The sequence below is a fragment of the Leptopilina heterotoma genome, unplaced genomic scaffold (genome assembly GCF_015476425.1).
Source record: "Leptopilina heterotoma isolate Lh14 unplaced genomic scaffold, ASM1547642v1 Lhet_175, whole genome shotgun sequence".
Lineage (NCBI taxonomy): Eukaryota > Metazoa > Arthropoda > Insecta > Hymenoptera > Figitidae > Leptopilina > Leptopilina heterotoma.
This window is the reverse complement of record NW_025110891.1, coordinates 613,304-632,911: the sequence shown is the minus strand read 5'-3', so window position 1 is coordinate 632,911 and position 19,608 is coordinate 613,304. Positions and strand designations below refer to the sequence as shown.

Below are 19,608 nucleotides of genomic sequence, written 5' to 3'. Positions count from 1 at the left end.
TTGGAAGTGGCCTGTGAAGAAGAATGAAGAGTTAATTCCTTTCAAAAATTTTATTAAAAAGATAGATCCTCCTCGAATGAGAGGCAAAGGATACTTTTTAGTTTGTATTGAATAACAAAACACAGGTTTTGTCAAAAACCTGATTTTTTATTTTCATAAAAATGTTTTACAATAATAAAAAAAACATTTTTTTTCTATTATTATTTTACTCTGCAGTACTAAATAAAGTTTTCTTAATATACAGACAAATAAAATTTGTTATACTTGCTTTTATAATTAAAATAATAATTTGTTCTATAATTGCCCCAAATGCGAGGCAATTATGGAGCAATATTTATGTTTAAATAACTCCGTCAAAAAAAAAAAAATTTTTTTAATGCAACTTAAAGGAAATCTTTAGAAGAATGTTTACAATATATTTGAATAGCTAATAAAATTTTTTTGTACATTTTAGATTTTTAGTGAAGAAGAAACTCAAAAAATCGCGTTTTTGTTCCATAATTACCCCTGTTGACGATACTGTAAATTTTAATACTGACATAAATAATTGGAGTAATTCTTACTCTTTTTTAATTTCCAATTTTTAATTTAAGCTTAATTTCATTTTCAATTCATTTCAATCTCTATTTCATTTTCAATTTCATTCAACTTTTATGAGAAATTTTCCGCCAGTTAACATAACCTCAATACTATGACCACAGTGCTTTTCTTTTTTCATTTTTTGAAAAATAAAATAAATATGTTATTTTTAAATTATACAACATTTCCTCTTTTTGAAGTAAGTTTTTTATTGTTTTTTATTATTTTTTATTTTTGTTAAAATATTATTTATTATTCAAGTTCACCGATTCTAAAATGTGTTCTTATTTGCTGGAAAATGTTGTCGTTTTTTGTCGTTATTGTTGTACTTTTGTAAAAAAAATTTATTATTTAAAAAAAGCCAAATGGACCTGAAGAGACCAGTATTCTGTCGAAACATGTTGTCCTTATGATTTTGAGTTTATAACACCTGTGAAATTCCGTTTAAAGGCCTTGTAAAATTTATTTGACAAGATTATTTATTATTAAACTTAAAAGGGAATCCATTGGTATTTAATATATGTAAAAGTAATACCATATTATTGTATTTACAGTGAATAATCTATTCGCATACATAAAAAGTAATTCATTGAGATTAAATGCTTCACAAAATTATTTATTGATGCATTCCGTGTACGCGTTGTTCTTAAAAGAATTGGACAATAATACTTTCTAGTTCAATAGAATCGAAATACATTGTGCCAGAATTAAACATTATATTTTCCAATATGATTAAAAAAATAGAAAATACCTAAAACAGTCAAAAGTCAAAAATGAAACTTAATTTTAAAAAAAGCAGATTATATTTTTTTCCAACTAAGACTGCTATCGAATTTTTATGAGCGGTTTTCAAAATCCGGCGGATTATAAGATAATATTTCGTCTTTTTTCCTATAATTAAATCGTTTATATCATTTCATTAAACTTTACCCTAATTACTCAAACGGAACGATATAATGGTTTTCCATTTTTTTGCAGATGCACAATTAAGTTCTATCAATTTACCCTATAAAACATGCCGACTCCATAATAATAGCTTTGCTATAATAATTTTGGGTGTGCTCATATTATATTTCTTGACAAATTCATATAAACGATGACAACTGTTTGCTCTTCACCGAAATTATATAGACTAATAAAGCCTCACCCCTGAAATCTTCCGGTAGTCTTCTTTGATTAGATTATTTAAATACTCTTTAAACAAGATAATAAGAAAGTTAAACTGAAGTTCTTAATTAATGACAACCATATAATTTTTATGTACCTACTCGTAAAATATAAAGAAGCTTTCTTGTGCAATATAGTCTAAGGGCATTCGTATTAGAACTTTCATAAAATTCTTTATCAAAGAAGACAGCCTTTTTCAAACAGATTATTACAAGTTTTATTTTAAAACGTATTTACTTAAATTTTTTTTAATTATTTACATGTAGTAGTCACTTAGATTGCAAAAATTATTATTTTTACTATCCAAATAATTAAAATATTTATTATGATAAGGATACCATGAATATTTTAAAAATAAATGTCATGATTTAACGATGTTTAAAACTATATTATTTTTAAAATAAAATAAAATACATGATAGTTTATGCTGTATGTTTAATAATGCTACTTAAAATCCCATAAAAGCAAAAAGTAAGTATTATTTTTAAAATATTAATTCATACTTTGCTAAAGAATTTTTTTTAATGCAGGAATTACTTCATTATGTTTTTTTTGCTTAGGGAATTTTGGGAAATCTGCCTACAGATACCTTGGATTCCTCACTCTAAGGTTATGTGGGGTTAGTTTAATAAAACAAAAGGATGAAAAAAACTTAAATGATAGTTATTGTCATTTTTATGAGTCAACTCAAAAAACGAAAAGCAACACATCAAACTTTCCTGTTCACGAATTCATTTATCGTCACAGTTAACTAACAAAATGCGATTATGAAAGTAATGAAAAATGGATTTACTCAGAATATTTGGATGACACTGTTAAAAACACAGTACCCACAGTGGGGCCAAACGACATTAGTTTTTTCAAAACCCCTTACAGCCTTCAATTTTGAACCGATTTCAATAATTTTATTAAATACTCTGTATAAAATTTAGAACAGATCTCTGAAGATAGATTTTTAGAAAATTTGTTTAAACCTTTAAAATGTTTAAACAAATTAAAAATTTATTCAATTTTTTAATATATTTTTGAGAAAAAAAGCTTTATTTTGTTTAATATCACAAAAATTTCATATCGGAGTTTGAAAAAAATAATAAACCAATTGTTAATATGTTAATAAAATTATTACAAACAAACTATATAAACAGATTGTTTATTTACACAATATCTGCAGTAAAAAAATGTTGGCTCCCTCAAAGCTACCTCAAAGCTCCCTCAAGGTTACCTCAAGGCTCACTTAAGTCTGAAAACATTGTTTGAAGCTCAAAACTCGTCTAAAACTTAAGACATAAGGCTCGATTAAAGCTCAAGACTTGTTTGAAGCACAAAACTCGTCTAAAAGACAAGTTTTCGAAAAATTGGTCGAATTGGATTAATATTTCTTACTTGGGGGTTTTTGGGGTCGCTGATTGCGAATCTCAACTTAGTTTAAAAAAATTCAAAATGGCGAATCCAATATGGCACAATATTTTTTAAAATTTGTCGGATTCGATCAATATTCCTTTCCCAGAAGTTTTTAGTGTTGCTGATTACAAATCTGAACTCTGATTTTTGAAATTCAAAATGGCAGATCCAATATAATTATTTTTTTGGCTATTAAACAGGCCGGTTGATAAAATTTTTAAAGTGTAATTTTTTGGTAGTCTTGAAAAAGGCTGATTGATATTATTTTTAAGTTTTATTATTTGTTAGCCTTGAAAAAGGCAGATTGATATAATTTTGATGGGTTATTATTGGTTAGCCTTGAAAAAGCTGATTGGTTACATAATTATGTGGAAATGAAGACGATAGATCTAATCTAGGAAGTATGTCTGACTTGATAACAATTTTTACATAAATACTTTTGACAATCTTTACAGAACAATTGTGTTCATATAAAACATTTTTCCTCAGAGCAACTTTTTTTTATGGTAATTTTCTTGTGAGTTGTGAGATCTTGTTTCAATTGTTGAAAGTAACTGTCACAAATGCTCATGGCAAAATTTTTAGCGCTTGATTTTGTATCATCTTTTCGCCCGTGATTATAAATAATTACTGCATTTGAAATTGATGACTGAATTATTCGCATCAACATAGGCCAAGTCCACTTTTTGCTTCTAAACGCGGGTAGAAGTTTGCTACAATATTGGTCAAGCGTATCAACGCCTTCCATATATTTATTATATAGCGTAAACGCTGCCGGCATCATTATGTCAATTTTACTTTTCTTCTCTTTTGAATATCGCTTTACTGTTTTTTGAGGACTTACACCTGCAGCTGCTAAAAGCAATTATACAACTTTTGAGTCTTTAAGAGTAATATAATTTACTCCATTCTTTATATCATGCTTGACAGTATAAGAGCTTCGGGTAGATTTTTTATCCAGATCGTTTTTTTCTTTTATGCGATCTTTCCTTACGACTCCAGTTGCAATCAAACCAATATTCCGCAAATGTACAATAAGATCAGGATTACAAAAAAATTATCAAAATAAAGATGATAGGAATTTCCATATGTGACGCATGGACGTTTTTTCGACACTTTTTACTAATCTAGCTTATTTGAAACTTTCAAATATACTTAAAATATAAAATAAGATTGTGTACCTTAAATCTAATTAGCAGATCTTTCTAAAACTTATATTAAAAATATCTTTTTATTTCTCTATCCCTCCTTTTTTGTTAATTTTCAATAATTTTTCAATAATTTGTTATAATATATATATATTTATATATATAATATATATATATATATATATATATATATATATATATATATATATATATATATATATATATATATTTATATATATATATTTAATGTATGAGACATTCTCTGAAAAAAACCCACTTAAAAAAAAGTGCTCAGTTTTTTTCGGCAATAATATGTGTTTTAGTATATCTGAAAACTAAGAGAAAAAAATGATTTTAGGTCCGTGCAATGCGGGGTTGCCATACTGTCAGGGGTCAAACTTTTAACCAAAATAATTTTCGAACCGCTATAACTTTGAAACAAATTAATGGATTTTAAAACGCCCAGAGAGTTTTTTCTGCAGAATTACCTAAACTTTAAAACTATGTATCACAAAAATTTTTTAAATTTATATTTCATAGCAAAAATGTAAAAAATTTCTTTTTCAATTTTTAACCCTTTATGACCCCTTTGATTTTTTTCAAAATGACCTCAAAATATTCCTTTTTTTTATTACCTTTTTATCCCACTAAAAGAAATTTTAAGACAGCAATATTTGTATGAGTTACAAATTAAAAAGTAGCTCAGCGCACGCTCTCAATTCGAGAAAATGCTCTCGCGTATAGAATTCGAGTACCCAAAAATGCCACTAGGTGGCACTGATGAATGCTTTTTTACAACCGAGTTTATTTACGCATATTATAAGTATCGCGACTTTTTGTACCTGTAACATTTTCTAGTATTAATGAATGGTAACTTTTTTCACAGTAATACATTTATAATTTTATTTTTTCTTTATCTTTACTATTAATTGTCTAAGTTTTCTGAAAAATGCCTTTTGTTAAAAGTTTTATTCCATTTTAATTTAAAGACCATAAAAATAAAAATGTACGAAAAATCAATAACTGCAAAATTATTATAGTACCTCAAAATTTGTGTTTGTGCAACAAATTTCGCAAACAGGTTTCAACAGAAGGTTCGCCTGAGATTTTTACTGTTGTACCTAAACCTTCTACTTCTTCAGGAAATTTGAAAAAATCAGCAGAAGAATTACTTTCATTACTAGACTTATTGACCGTATCATACATGTAATCTAAATCAGATTCGTTTTCAGAGTATTAAAATTATTATTATCCTCAAATTCGTTTTCGACTTGAAATTCACTCAAATTTCCTGAAGAAGTAGAATGTTCAGACAACAGTTAAAATCTCAGGCCAACCTTCTGTCGAAACCTGTTTGCAACATTTGTTGCACAAATACAAATTTGAGGTACTCTAATAATTTTGCAGTTATTGATTTTTCGTACATTTTTATTTTTATTGTCTTTAACCCCTTAACTGTTTGAGGAAAATACAACATGATTGTCCTAAAATGCCCAGCGGAATCTGATACTTTTTCAAATAGTATAATATATTTAAATTATAACTAATTATTCAATTATTTTCTAAAATATCATTAATGACCCTTATAATTTCTTATAATATTGATATAAAGAAAAATATTTATCAATTTATATACAAATTATATTTATTTTGAGTGATAGTGTACACGACCCACGGTTATGGCCATACTTTTTCACGACCCACCCGTAGGTCGGAAACGGGCAACAGATTTAATTAAAATGGAATAAAACATTTAACAAAAGGCATTTTTCAGAAAACTTAGACAATTAATAGTAAAAAAAATAAAATTATAAATGTACTTACTGTGAAAAAAGTTACCATTCATTAATAGTAGAAAATTTTACAGGTACAAAAAGTCGCAATACTTATAATATGCGTAAATAAACTCAGTTATAAGAAAGCATTCATCAGTTCCACCCAGTGGCATTTTTGGGTACACAAATTCTATACGCGAGAGCATTTTCTCGAATTGAGAGCGTGTGCTGAGTTAGTTTTTAATTTGTAACTCATACAAATATTGCTGTCCCCAAATTTCTTTTGGTCCGCATTGCACGGACCTAAAATCATGTTTTTTCTCTTAGTTTTTGAAGTACTAAAAGACATATTATTGCAAAAAAAAACTGAGCAATTTTTTTAAGTGGCTTTTTTGCAGAGTATGTCTCGTATACTAACATAAACAGAAAGATACAGAGAAACAATTATAAATGATTTTTTAATTTTTTTAAATTTTGTAGAATTTTAACTCATTTAAGTATCGTGTCTCACGGACTTGACTTTGTGACGCACGGATTTTTTTCAATTTTTTAATAGGGATTTGTATACACAAATGTCAAAATGTATTATTGAAAGGTTATATAAATTAATTATGAAAATATAAAATTTAGATAGTAGAAAATGCGTGTTCTTTGACTCCTAGAAAAGAACTATCTACTACTCGAATAAAATGCTTTTTTTGCAACAGTGGATTTTTTTTTACTACAGACCAGTTCTCCTCAAGCTCATTTTCATTTTCGGCAATTTCTTGTTTAGATATAAAAGCAATTTTTATATTAGAGCACGCTTTTTGAGCTACATTAGTAAACTGTAAAGCCGTTCTAACATTTTCTCCTGCTCTAATTCTTCTCCAAACTGCTCCTTTTACTGTCGCACCTAATCCGTCAACAACGCCTTTGCCGTGACTAGTTGCAAAAAAATTCCAAGAAATTTTAACACCGTAGCGATTTTCGAACACTGGAAGAAGAGACAGAGTAAAACGCTGTTTAAATTGTCTGGCAGCTCCATCCAAGCATAAGCAGTGAAAATTGTACACTGAGAATGATTCCAATGAGCAGATTGAATTTCTCTCTGATGTTTTAAAGCAAAATTCTCTGCATAGTCAATTTGTAAAACAATTCATTTCCCATTAGCAGTAGCAATAGAGTTTTGAAAATAAGATGCTTGAGTAAATTTCAGAAAATCGTGAAGTAAAAAAGGTCTCATTTGTGCTTTTAACTCCAAAAAATATTTTGACAAACTCCATTTAAATTTAGCTTTATCAAATAAACCTTCATTAAGAGCCCATTGAGTTACTGACACTATTACTTCATCAGGATTTTCAGCATGATATTTTGGATCATGTCCATCGATAAGATTACAGCACAATTTACATAGACCCTTAATACAATTTTCATTGTTTGAATCGCAAGTTAAAGAATTTACGAATTCTCTAGAATCAATCGGTGTGTGACAAGTAGAGTGTAGAGATTCAACAAGAAGTTGTAGGTTTTCATGGATTTTACATTTGCAAACTTACAATTCTTCGACAAAAGATGGTTTTAATTAATGAAATTTGTAAAAACCAATTGGAATTTCAGAATAAGCTTTTCGAAATTCAGCATAAGCTTCGCGATAAGACATAAGCCTGTATCGTTTTTGAACATAGGTTTTTTCAGTTCTTGAATCTTCCCCTTTAGTCCGAATAATTTTTCTTTCTTTGTCAAGTAATTTCTAAAGAAAGATAAAATTCCTGAACAGACTTTAAAACTTCACTAAATACTGCAGATTTGTTAACCTTATTTTGAATATCATTACTATTATTCACAATCACTATTCCATTATCTTTCGCCAAAGATTTAATAACACTTTGTCTCTTCATAAAGCTAGTTGGAAGATTTCTTTTGGCTCTTTGAATTGCTTTTCCCAATGTTTGAACACAATTGTATCCTATTTATTCATTCAATTAAAAATTAATATATTACAAATACATTACATAATATGGGTGATTCTACAAAAGAGGGAATTTTGATGTCTGAAGCATGTTTTGTATATTAATTTTGGAAAGAATAATTTTACTTTTAATGGAAATTGTAAATCTTAATGGTTTCTTTTATGGCACAAAAAAAAACCGATGAAAAAAATATTTTTTTGCAAAAAATACACATTATAGTGCTAAATTCTCATTCGTCTGGCATGTCCCTTTGGGAGAATGACAGTTCATATTGAGAATAAATATCACTTTTCAAATGTTTTGCGGAAATTTCATACTGAATTAGTAATTTTGAATAGTTGTAGATTACTAATATGAAAATAATTATGACGTTTCTCTATATCTTATTTATAAAATATCTTCGGGAAGTTTGTCCCCTGAATTTTTTATCATTCGTCTGGCAGTGCAAAAAATGTAAAAATTATTAAAAATCAACATTCTGATGAAGTGACTGTTCGTTGTAGTTGTTAATCAAACTAAACTAAATGTGATACCAATCGGGTTTTATTGAATCTTCTAATCTATTAACCAAGATTTCTCAATTTGTGACGGAGATTGTGTTGTGACCAGACAAATTCTCATTCGTCTGGCATACATTTTTTAAAAAAATATTTTATTTTTTGGTTATTCTATAGACTTATATGTTTTGTAGATTATTATTCTCTATAAGATAGTACTGAAGGATTTTTTCATTTAATGTTATTTTTATATTTTTTAAACAAAAAATGCCAAATTCTCATTCGTCTGGTTCTCATTCGTCTGGCACTTTTGAGATAGGATGTATACTATATCACTAAAAATAGCGTAAAACTAACAATTTTCAACTATTGTTCGATTTTCTGGTCTTAAAATAATCCTAATTAAATTTGCAAGAAATTGCTATAACTGAATTTTCCATTTTCATTTCGCATAAATAATTATATTGACATAAACAAACAAATGGAATAAGTATTTTTTTATATGAATAAAGTTTAGCCCACTATCAAAGTAGTTCTTTATTATTAGACACTTGAACTTACTTTTACAATTCTATGATTTGTGAAATTGTGCTTATAGAAACAAATAGACCATCCGTAATTTGTTATAAACAATTATTAATTAAATTACAACCAAAATTAATTAAACCGATGACTTTCATTGATCCTCGTAAAAATCGTTACATAGGGGTTTTCGGGGTTGCTGATTAAGAACCTAATGTCAGTTTTTAAAATTTTTCAATTCAAAATGGCGGATCCAATATGGCCGACGATTTTGGAAAAACTTAACATACTCGTCTGAAAATCGTTACTCGGTGATTTTCTGTTTCGCTTATTACCAATCCGAGGTGAACTTTTTTCAAATTAACCATTGTTTTTACAATTTGTTTAAACAATTTAATTATGTTTTTTAGTTCTACTACTATATTTATAGTTCATACATGTATAAAAATAAATAAATAAATTTTAAATAATTTTTAATAATCATAATTAATTAATTAATTACAATTTATTATTATTATTATTAATTATTAATTACTTAAATAAATTAAATAAAAATAAATTAATAAATTATTAAAAAGTAAATGCAAAATTAAACTCAACGTTAAAAACTAGAGGTGTACTCAAAGTATTTAGTATTCGATTTTTTCGGGTACTCGATTTCTTTTCAGTCCTCGGAAATTTCCGTATGCATCAAGTATTCCGTATTTTAAATAATCTTGAACTATCTGATTCAAAAGTTGCGAAAATGGTGGTAACTTGTAAATTGTTAGTTCTAACTTTTCCTCTAGGTTAATAACTTATTTAACGTTTAAATATATTTTACAAAATCAAATTTAATAAAAATCGAACAATTTTTTTAAAATTCATTTAATTAGATTCTTAATCAGCGACCTCAAAAACCCCCGGGTAACGATTTTTAGACGAATACGATCAGTTTTTTCAAAAGTCGTCCGACATATTGGATCCGCCATTTTGAATTTTGAAAAACTGACATTGGATTCTTAATCAGCAACCCCGTAAACCCCCGAGTAACCAATTTTATAAAAATCCATTCATTAATTTTTATGTTAATGTGAATTTTCTTGACACGATTTTAATTCTCTGGATAAATTGTTTATAAATAACCATAACTTTTGTAAAATTTAATATTTTGTCTGGCCACTTATGGATGTCTTTATTAGTACCATTAACTTGAAGTTAAAATACTTTTCAGACCTTAAATGAGAAAAAAATGTTGTGTCCGAATTTTCTTGATTTTCGTCCTTCGTTTGTAGAATCACCCATATATACAATTAATTTTATTTTTATACCTTGCATATCTTTCTCAGTTCTACTTTTAACGGCTTTTATTGCTCTTCTAGCTTTGCGTTTTCTTTCAGCATCGTTTAATTTAAAGTTCTTGTAAGCTTTTGCATCATTTTATAAATTTTTTCTTTGCAATCTCATTCTATTTTTTTTTATCTTCTTCATGAAAACCGTTTTCTTTTCTACGTTGCCTATATGCAGCTGTCCTTCGGGCTCCAAAAAGAGGGGAAGACTTTTTGGGTGTCATTGTACTTTTACACATTCACAAAAATTGTGATTGAAATTTTTTTTATTTATTAACCTTACTTATTAAAAAACAATTGATATTATTAACCTGTATTTTATGCTAACCTAATAATTTAAATTTTTTTGTCCGTGAAATATAGTTTTCAAGTAACTCTCTTAGTGCAAGATGAATTTACACTTGTACTCATAACGTATAAAAATGGCTCAAAATATAGTTTTTAAATTATTTTATTTAATAATAATTTTTGAATCATAAAATAAGATGTATTTTCTTCAGTGGAATTCATTTATCTACCTTTTTTAACCAAATTAAAATTTTTAACTTTATGTCCGTGTTTTCATGGAAATGCCCTGATAATTCATTAGCTTTTTCGTATCAGTCACTAAAAGTAGGCTTCTTAACATTTGTAATTCTACTCGATTTCCCAAAGCACATTCAGGTAACTCCTGAAAATTATTGCTATTTTTCCCACAATAAATATCGCAGTCAAATAAGTAACCGTCAGCGCCGCATAAAGCCCACATTTTTATGCCGAATCTAGTTGGTTTATTTCGAATATACTGCTTTATTTTAAAACGTCCGTAAAATTTCACCATCATTTCATCTACTGAAAGTGCAGTTTCAAAAAAACCAAAACATTTTATATTCTTTTTTAACATCTCTAAAATCTCTCGAACATGCCAAGCTGCATCCTTTGAATTTTTATCCTTGATTTTAGAGCATTTTAAATTTCTTTTTATTTCCAAAAATCGATCACGATGCATAACCGTTCTAACAATTGGATTTAAATTTTTACTGAAACGTTACTCAAATTAAAATTAAATAACTCTTTTCAATATTTAAACAACAAATTTTACTCGAGTCAGATTGGTGCCTATAAATTTCGTTTTGGAAACTAAAATTTCAATGTTTTAAGGTTTTTGGTCTATTTGGAGAAAAATAGCACTATATATTTTTCTTGAACTTTATCACTTGAAATTAAAATGTCAACTTTTTATTTAAGTGTAGTATATAATTTAAGTGACATTATTTCAAAGCTGATTCGATTACGTGGTTTTTATCATCGAAATCAGTACAAAAGTAAGAAGTATCACTTTTTTAATTATTTTGTTGTAGATTAAAATTATTGTAAACATACTACATTTATTTGTAAATATTTATTACAAAAAATATTTAAAATATGTGCGCACCTTAACTAAAATAGAAAAGTTTTTAAAAATGTACGATTTACTGACCCAAAGCTGATTAGAGACATTATTCAATAAATTACTGAATTATCAAAACTTAAAATTACAATAAAAATTAAATGGCTACTAATTTTTCAAAACCCTTTAGAAGTTTTACTCTGCTGGGGTAGTACTTTCATCCTATTATAGTCAAGTCTTAACCAAAAAAAAATTTTTTTACCACGCAGGCATGAATTTTGCTACTTTTTATGCATGCGAGGCGAGGCAGAAAGCGGTGTTTTCTGATTGGTCTACAGTAGCGGGAGTAAATGCTCCCTAGGGAGCAAATACAGTGGCGGACAGGCGAAACGAAAAAATAAGTGTTTTCTTTGCCGACCGACGAGCGATTTGGAGAGATAATTCATTTCTTTAACGTTGCGACTACAGCGCTTTGCGTACAAAGATTTGTTGTAGTATAAAGGTTATGTAGACTCTTCGTTGGTGGAAAAATTATTGTCAGTGTTAAACAGTGATTTATAAATAAATATCTATAAATAGTTAAAAATGAGCAGCGAAAGTAGTGATGAAGAACTTTCACTTACACCTCCAGAATTGCAAGCGGCTGCGAATGGTATTGTCAGTAATCTGTTGCCTACAAAATCTAAACCTTTATATGACGCAGCGTACCAATCATTTAAAGACTGGAAAATTAAACACAAGGCGAAACCGTCATCAGAAAATGTCTTGTTAACTTATTTTTATGAGCTTTCAAAAAAGTATAAACCAACTACAGTATGGGCACAATATTCGATGTTAAAAAAAGAAATGAGTATTTATGAAAAAGTGGACATCAGCAAATTCTTGCAATTAGATGCTTTTATAAGAAAAATATAAGTCGATTACACGCCAAAAAAGTCAAAAGCTCTCAACGCAAATGAAGTGCAAAAATTTTTGATCGAAGCTCCAGATGAGCAGTATTTAGCTGTAAAGGTAATTTTACATTATTTAAAAAATTTAAAAACTATTTACAGATTATTTACAAAAAAATAATATTTACAAAATATATACAAATATTTCTAATTACTCAGAAAACGATTTTTTCAATTTTTATTTATTTATAAAATATTTGGTTACTTTAAATAATAATTCTAAATAATCCAAACTTTACCTTGTAATAATTTTTCAATAATTCCATTGGTATATTAATAATTATTACTATTAATTAATAAAACAAAATTATCTAAGTAACAAGTTTTTATTATTTATGTAGGATGTTTAAATATTGGGAGTTTCTGGTGCTCTGCGTTCTGAAGAATTTATCAATATTTCTAATAATGATATTGAAAATCGAGGAGGATTACTTTTAATCAAAATTAATAAGACGAAAACACACACTACTCGTTCTTTTACAATACCGGAAGAATTTAACGAAACTTTTGAAAAATATCGAAAATTACGCCCGCCAAATGCACCCGAGAGATTTCTTCTAAACTATCAAAACGGCAAATGCACGAAACAAGTCATCGGAAAAAATAAAATTGGCTAAATGGTAAAACAAATTGCAACATTCTTGCAATTGCCTAACGTTCATCTTTATACCGGACACTGTTTCCGTAGAACCTCAGCAACTTTGTTAGCTGCATCAGGAGCGAGTGCAACAGATCTCCAACAACATGGTGGCTGTAAATCAATTCAAGTTGCGACCGGTAACATTAATTAATTAATAAATAAATTTATTTGTTCACTATAAAAAAATTAAATGTTAAACCAAAATAAATCTATAAAATAATTTCAGGTTACATTGAAGATTCAATCCATACGAAATCAAAGAGAGGATCCCTCATTTCAAAGTCTATAAATCTACCCTCAACAAGTAAAGATTCAAATGAAATTTTAAATTCTGAGGTGCCAATGAAAAAAGCAAAAATCGATGAAAATCCGACAAACGCAACAAACTCAATTAAACAAATTGAACCTGAATTAGTATCTGATGTTCTGAATAAATCCTTTTTACTACAGAATTGCAATGTTACCATAAATATTTATCAAAAGTAACAAGTGTTGTAACGTTTTTAGTACTTTAATCTTTAAAAAGATATTTTTCTATAAAATGTTGTAAATATATATGTTTTTTTCACAATTGCAGTATTACTAGGGGAGAGGGCCCCAAGATGGACATTTCCTATAAAATTTTTGTTTAAAGTGACAGCATCTTCTCAATTTTTTTATTTTTGTTGTTTGTATAGACGAAGATTTTTATGCATATTTGAAAAATAAAACCAGTTTTTTTTCTACTGCGCATATCACCTGAATTTTTTGTCAAAAAAAGTTTTATTTCCGATTTTTCTTAAGTCGATAAAGTTATTTAAATTTTTGATTTTAGATAGGTATTTATCGTTATAATATTATTTATTTATCATATAATAATATTCTAAAATGATTTTTTTAATATTTTGTTTGTATACAATTTTTTTCTGGGTTTCAAAAAATGGTGTCATATACCCTAAGATGGACACCACATTTCAATGTACTTATTTTCATGCTTTCGATTACACATTTTTTAAATAATTTTGTAAGCCTCGTAATTGAGATTTTTTATTTTTACCGCCATGGAATGTAGAGCTATCGATAGAGAATTCGATATATCTTAACTTGTCAAATTAAAGTTAAATATGTTATTTTTTTTTATTCTCAAGTTATTAAATTAAGATTTTTAATAATGTTATTCCTAGTAAATAGAATAAAATGATTAAACATTAGTTTAAAAATTAATACAGGATGTTTATCTTTAATTTACCACACTTTAAAGTGATTTTTAAGAAGGTGTCCATCTTGGAGCCACTTTTTTTTGGTCAAAAATTTTAACAATTAGAAAAAATGCTATAAAAAATGTTTAAGTTCAAAATAAAATTTTATCTCAGTGGCCATAAGTTACCTAATAAATTGTACTTTCATTTAGTATAAAACATTTTAACATATCTTATTCGGTTTGGATTTTAGAGCCATCAATCGAAGAGGTGTCCATCTTGGGGCCCTCTCTCCTATAAATATTAGTTAAAAGTAACAAGTGTATTAATGACTCTTGTTTAAACAATATTTTTACAAAAAAGTCAAAATATTGTATAATGCGTTTAAAGAAAAACAAAATATTATTTATTGTATTAAAAAAAATCAAAATATTATATAATGTGTTTAAAAAAATATTATTTAATGTGCTCCAAAAAGAATCAAAATATTATATAATGTGTTATAAGAAAATAAAATTTTCTTTACATTTTTGAATTAAAATACAAATATGTAAAAACTTAATCTTTTGAAATTTTTCTTCTTGTGCCCCCCCTGGCACCACCCCCCTCAACTCTCCTTTATCCTTATTCTATGCAGCTTTTTTAAACATTCTGAACATTTTTATTCTTCTTATTAGGTTTTTTGTGATGGGGGGCTTCGCCCCCAACACCCCGACCGGGGCGCTGCCCCTGGACCCGTCGGGGGAGACTCCCCCCCCCCCCCCCCGCGCGACCGAACAGGGGCCTACATTTGAATGTATATGGGCGAATCCACGGAACCGTGCGATTTCATGTTACTCCTCATTTAAACAATTTTTTTTAACATTATATAATTTTTGTTAATGTCAATGTCTCTTGGATAACATATATAACAGAATAATCAAATAAAACCATAATTTTTATAATCTTTATGTGAAATAAAAAGTCATATGTGTACTTAAAAAATTAAATTTGATTTGTTACTTTGGGCTTCTCTTCGATTTAAACGTGGATAACTTTTTCAGCGTAAATCAAAATCGTCCAAAAAAAGTTGTAAATAATTCTTCTAATATTCTAAAATCTATTGCATATCGAAAGAAATATGTGCTCCTTTATTAAAACTAAATGGCAGCAATTCAAACAATCTTACTTCCATTTTTCAGTAACAGGAAGTCCAAGGTTTTTTTCATTTTGTGCTTTCAGCGGAAATGAAATTATAATTTTTTTTGAATGAGCTTATTCCTTATGAAAAAATGAATAATTTGAGACCTTACTTAACCGTGTGCCATTAAAAATAAAGATAATAAAACAATAATTATGTCTACACCTTCAAACGTGAATGATTCTAAATTTATACTTTTTTTAATGGCACACTTACAGCTTAAAAAATAATCGGTTGAAACTTTGTGTGAACGGTGGATATTATTATAAATTTTCATAATTCTAAATGCTAAATATGTATTCCAATTAAATAATTTAAAAAATATTAAATATAAAAATGTTGTGAAATTTTTATCTTGAAAAGACTCGATCTCATAAGTGTGAATATATCAGTTTTCATTTGTTGGAAGGTCGATATGTTTGTTTATATTCAGAAATGTCAATTTCTAAAAATACAGGTTAGAAAATATTTTTCACAATGGGTAAGCAAATTATAAATAAAATAAAAAATTAAACTAAAATAAGTAAATTACAATTGCAATTCGTAATTAAATAATATTAAGATTTTAAAAATTAACTGAATATTTGTAATAATATTATTAATTTCATGTAAAAATAAATATAAAATATAACCTATTAATAAATCAAATATAGATGAAACACTAAAAGCAAAGAGAGAAGAAAAATTATTATTAAAAAGAGATCAACAAAGAAAAAAGCGTAAAGAAGCTGCTGACGAACGAGCTAAAGAATTACTTCGTAAGAAAAAATACAACGATGAAAAGCGTAATGAAAAAGAAAAAAATGAATTGATGTTAAAAATGTAAGCTTATTTTATTATTACATTATTATTCATGGTTGCCACACAACCTGGAAAACCTGGAAATAGCATGGAATTTAAACAAATTTCTGGAATTTTTTTTTGGTAATGAAAGATATTAAGAAAAATTCCATTCAACATGTTATTTTTCTTTAAAAATGTTAACATACAATTTTCCTTTTCCATGTTATCTTCTCTTTAAATTAATTTAATTTTTCTTTTTAATTATTGACTAAAACTGAAAAATGTTGTTAAGATTGTTCTAAAAGAAGGAATTTATATCTTTATTAGTATTACTATTGTCAAAATTTTTTGTTACTAGTTGTTTTTTGTTCAAGATTTTGAACAAAGTTTAAAGATAAAAATGATTTGATTTAGACATGACTTGAATGTTCTAATTATGACTAATTCTTCTGAAAGTGACATTTTTGATGTCTCGATTAATTTTATGAAATCTACTCTCTAATATTATTAACCATTTTCATAGTAAAAATTTATCACTTACTTATCATTAAAAAAAATTAAACAATTTTATTCAACTGAATTTGCAATAACTAAAATAATTTCATCTCCAAATTCTTTTTAATATTTCTCCAATAGGACTTCTATAAGAAAACTAAGTTTTTATGTTTTTTTTCAAATTCTTAGAAATTTTTTAAAAATAGTGCCAGAAAGTATAAAAATTTTTCTATCATTATGTGCATTTTAAACATTTTTGGACCTCCGTTTTATATGTGATAAAAATGTTTAAATTTTGTCTTCAATTTAAGTTAAAATTACATCATGATGATTAATAATGTTTTTATACATTAAAAATATTCTTATAAAAATTTTAATGCACATTAAAATAAAGTTTAAGATCTGATGTTTAATTTTTCCATATAATTATATTATTTATAAAAAAGGAGGAATATTATTGCTTTTATAAATATATTCAAATTTTACATATCGGCCCGAGTAAAATTCAAAGAAGAAAGATTTTAAAATTTTCAAATTAATTTTGCGCAACTTAAATTCTTACTCTTGAATATGAAATAAAGTAGTTTCAATAGAAAAAACCAAATAATTTAAAAAAAATAAATTGAAAAATATTGTTAACACTGTTTTGTAAAATACTTGTTTTTTCATCACAAATATTTCCTAAATTTTAACCTGGAATTTTTAATATTTTTGACCTGGAAAACCTGGAAAAAGCCTGGAATTTTGAAATCTAGATTTTGTGGCAACCATGTTATTATCTAAATTAAAAACTCTTAGAATTAAAATTAAGAATAATATTTATTTTAGCAATCAAACAGAGGCAATTCCCGTAACTGATGATTTTCGTTCACTTGCATCTTCAGAAAGTAATCAAAGCAATAATGAACCTTCTCTTCCTATGTTTGTTGATAACGTAGCAGTAAATGATTCGACAAATTTTAATAATTTATCTGCTAATAATGTAGAATCTCATTATACGCCGGATTTGAAAAATAAAAACATCGACAATGTGAATAAAAATTACAAAACATATACTATAGAACGTCTTGAAAGAACCGTACGATTTACTCGAGCTAGAGAGGAAAAATTACGCAGGGAAAATAAGAAATTAATTAACATCATCAAAAAGAAAAATACAATTATTAGTAAATGGAAAATGCGATTTCACCGATTACAAAAGAAAAACAAAGACGATATTTTGGAAAATGTTAAGAGAATTGAACGCAAAGGACCCAGTGAAATTAGAAAAGAATTATTGTATGCTGCGGCTCTTAATCGACAATTAATGGAAAAAAGAAAAATCTTAACAAGTGAGAAGGAACGATCGATTTATGCGCAATGTATTTCGGGAAAAATTGTTAAAAAATATAAATGCATGCAAAACATGAAGCATTTAATTTCTATGACTACCCAAAAAAAATACAATAACTTGAAAACATTAGAATTCGAAAAATCGCGTAAAAGAAAAATTTCTATTAAAAATGAAATGTTACAAAAGGTTCAAACGTTTTTAGAAGAAGATGAAAACTCGGCGATTGCTCCTGGAGTTAAAGATACAATTACAAAAGGCGAAATGACTAAAAGGAAGAGATTTTTATTGGATACGATGGATAATTTGTGGGAAAAATTTAACTCACAGGGATCATTTAAAATCTCGAGAGGATCATTTTACAATGCAAAACCTTTTTGGATTGTAAATCGAAAAGTTACCGGCCGTGACACTTGTTTATGTAAAGTTCATGCCAACATGAATTTTTTACTCCAAAGATTGCAAGCTTCAAATCTACTCTCCAGCTCATCATCGCGGTTATTTATAAAATCAATTGTCTGTGATGTTGAAGATAAAAATTGTCATTATGGAGAATGCGAGAAATGTGAAGTCAAAAGTATAGCAAGTGATAAAAATTCCGATCCAACTTGGTACTTCAAATGGCAAACCAAAGGTGTTAGTAGATTAGGAGCAAAGGGCCTCAATTACAATGTAAAAATAACATCTAAAGAGAAGATCACTTGTAACGTCAACGAATTAGTAAACGAAACTAACGCATCGATTCCTGAATACTTAAAACATGTATATATCACAAATCATCAGTTTAGAGCGACTGCAAACATCCGTAATGATCTGAAACCAAATGAAGTTTATATCGTGATTGACTTTTCGCAAAATTACATTTGCAAATATACCGAAGAAATTCAAAGTGCCCATTTTGGAGCGTCGAAAAAGCAAATATCTTTGCATACTGGTGCTTTCTATTACAAAGATGTATTATCTGAAAAAGCATCATGCAATTCATTTTGTACCATTTCCGAATGTCTTCGTCACGACGCTGCCTCGATTTGGACACATTTAAATCCAATATTGAACTTAATTAAAGAAACTGTACCAGATTTTTGTGCAATACACTTCCAAAGCGACGGCCCTTCAACCCAGTATAAGAATAAAACGAATTTTTATTTATTTAGAAAACATTGTGAAGATATGAAACTGAAATATGCATCATGGAATTTTACTTCACCTGGCCACGGAAAAAGTACTGCAGATGGGATTGGTGGTACTGTGAAGGCGTTGTGGGATAGAACAGTATCACAAGGTAAAGATGTCATCACCGCTGAGTCAATGGCT

General features: G+C 27.5%; 1 protein-coding gene across 1 annotated transcript; it reads left to right on the top strand.

Annotated features, from left to right (window-relative positions):
• The first annotated feature begins 12,634 nt into the window (after positions 1 to 12,634).
• Positions 12,635 to 14,090, top strand: LOC122499774. Its single transcript, XM_043608279.1, has 3 exons — positions 12,635 to 12,749; positions 13,030 to 13,465; positions 13,555 to 14,090. Exons 2-3 carry the CDS (start codon positions 13,306 to 13,308, stop codon positions 13,812 to 13,814), a joined length of 420 nt encoding a protein of 139 aa, XP_043464214.1. The 5' UTR covers positions 12,635 to 12,749; positions 13,030 to 13,305; the 3' UTR covers positions 13,815 to 14,090.
• Positions 14,091 to 19,608: the final 5,518 nt, after the last annotated feature.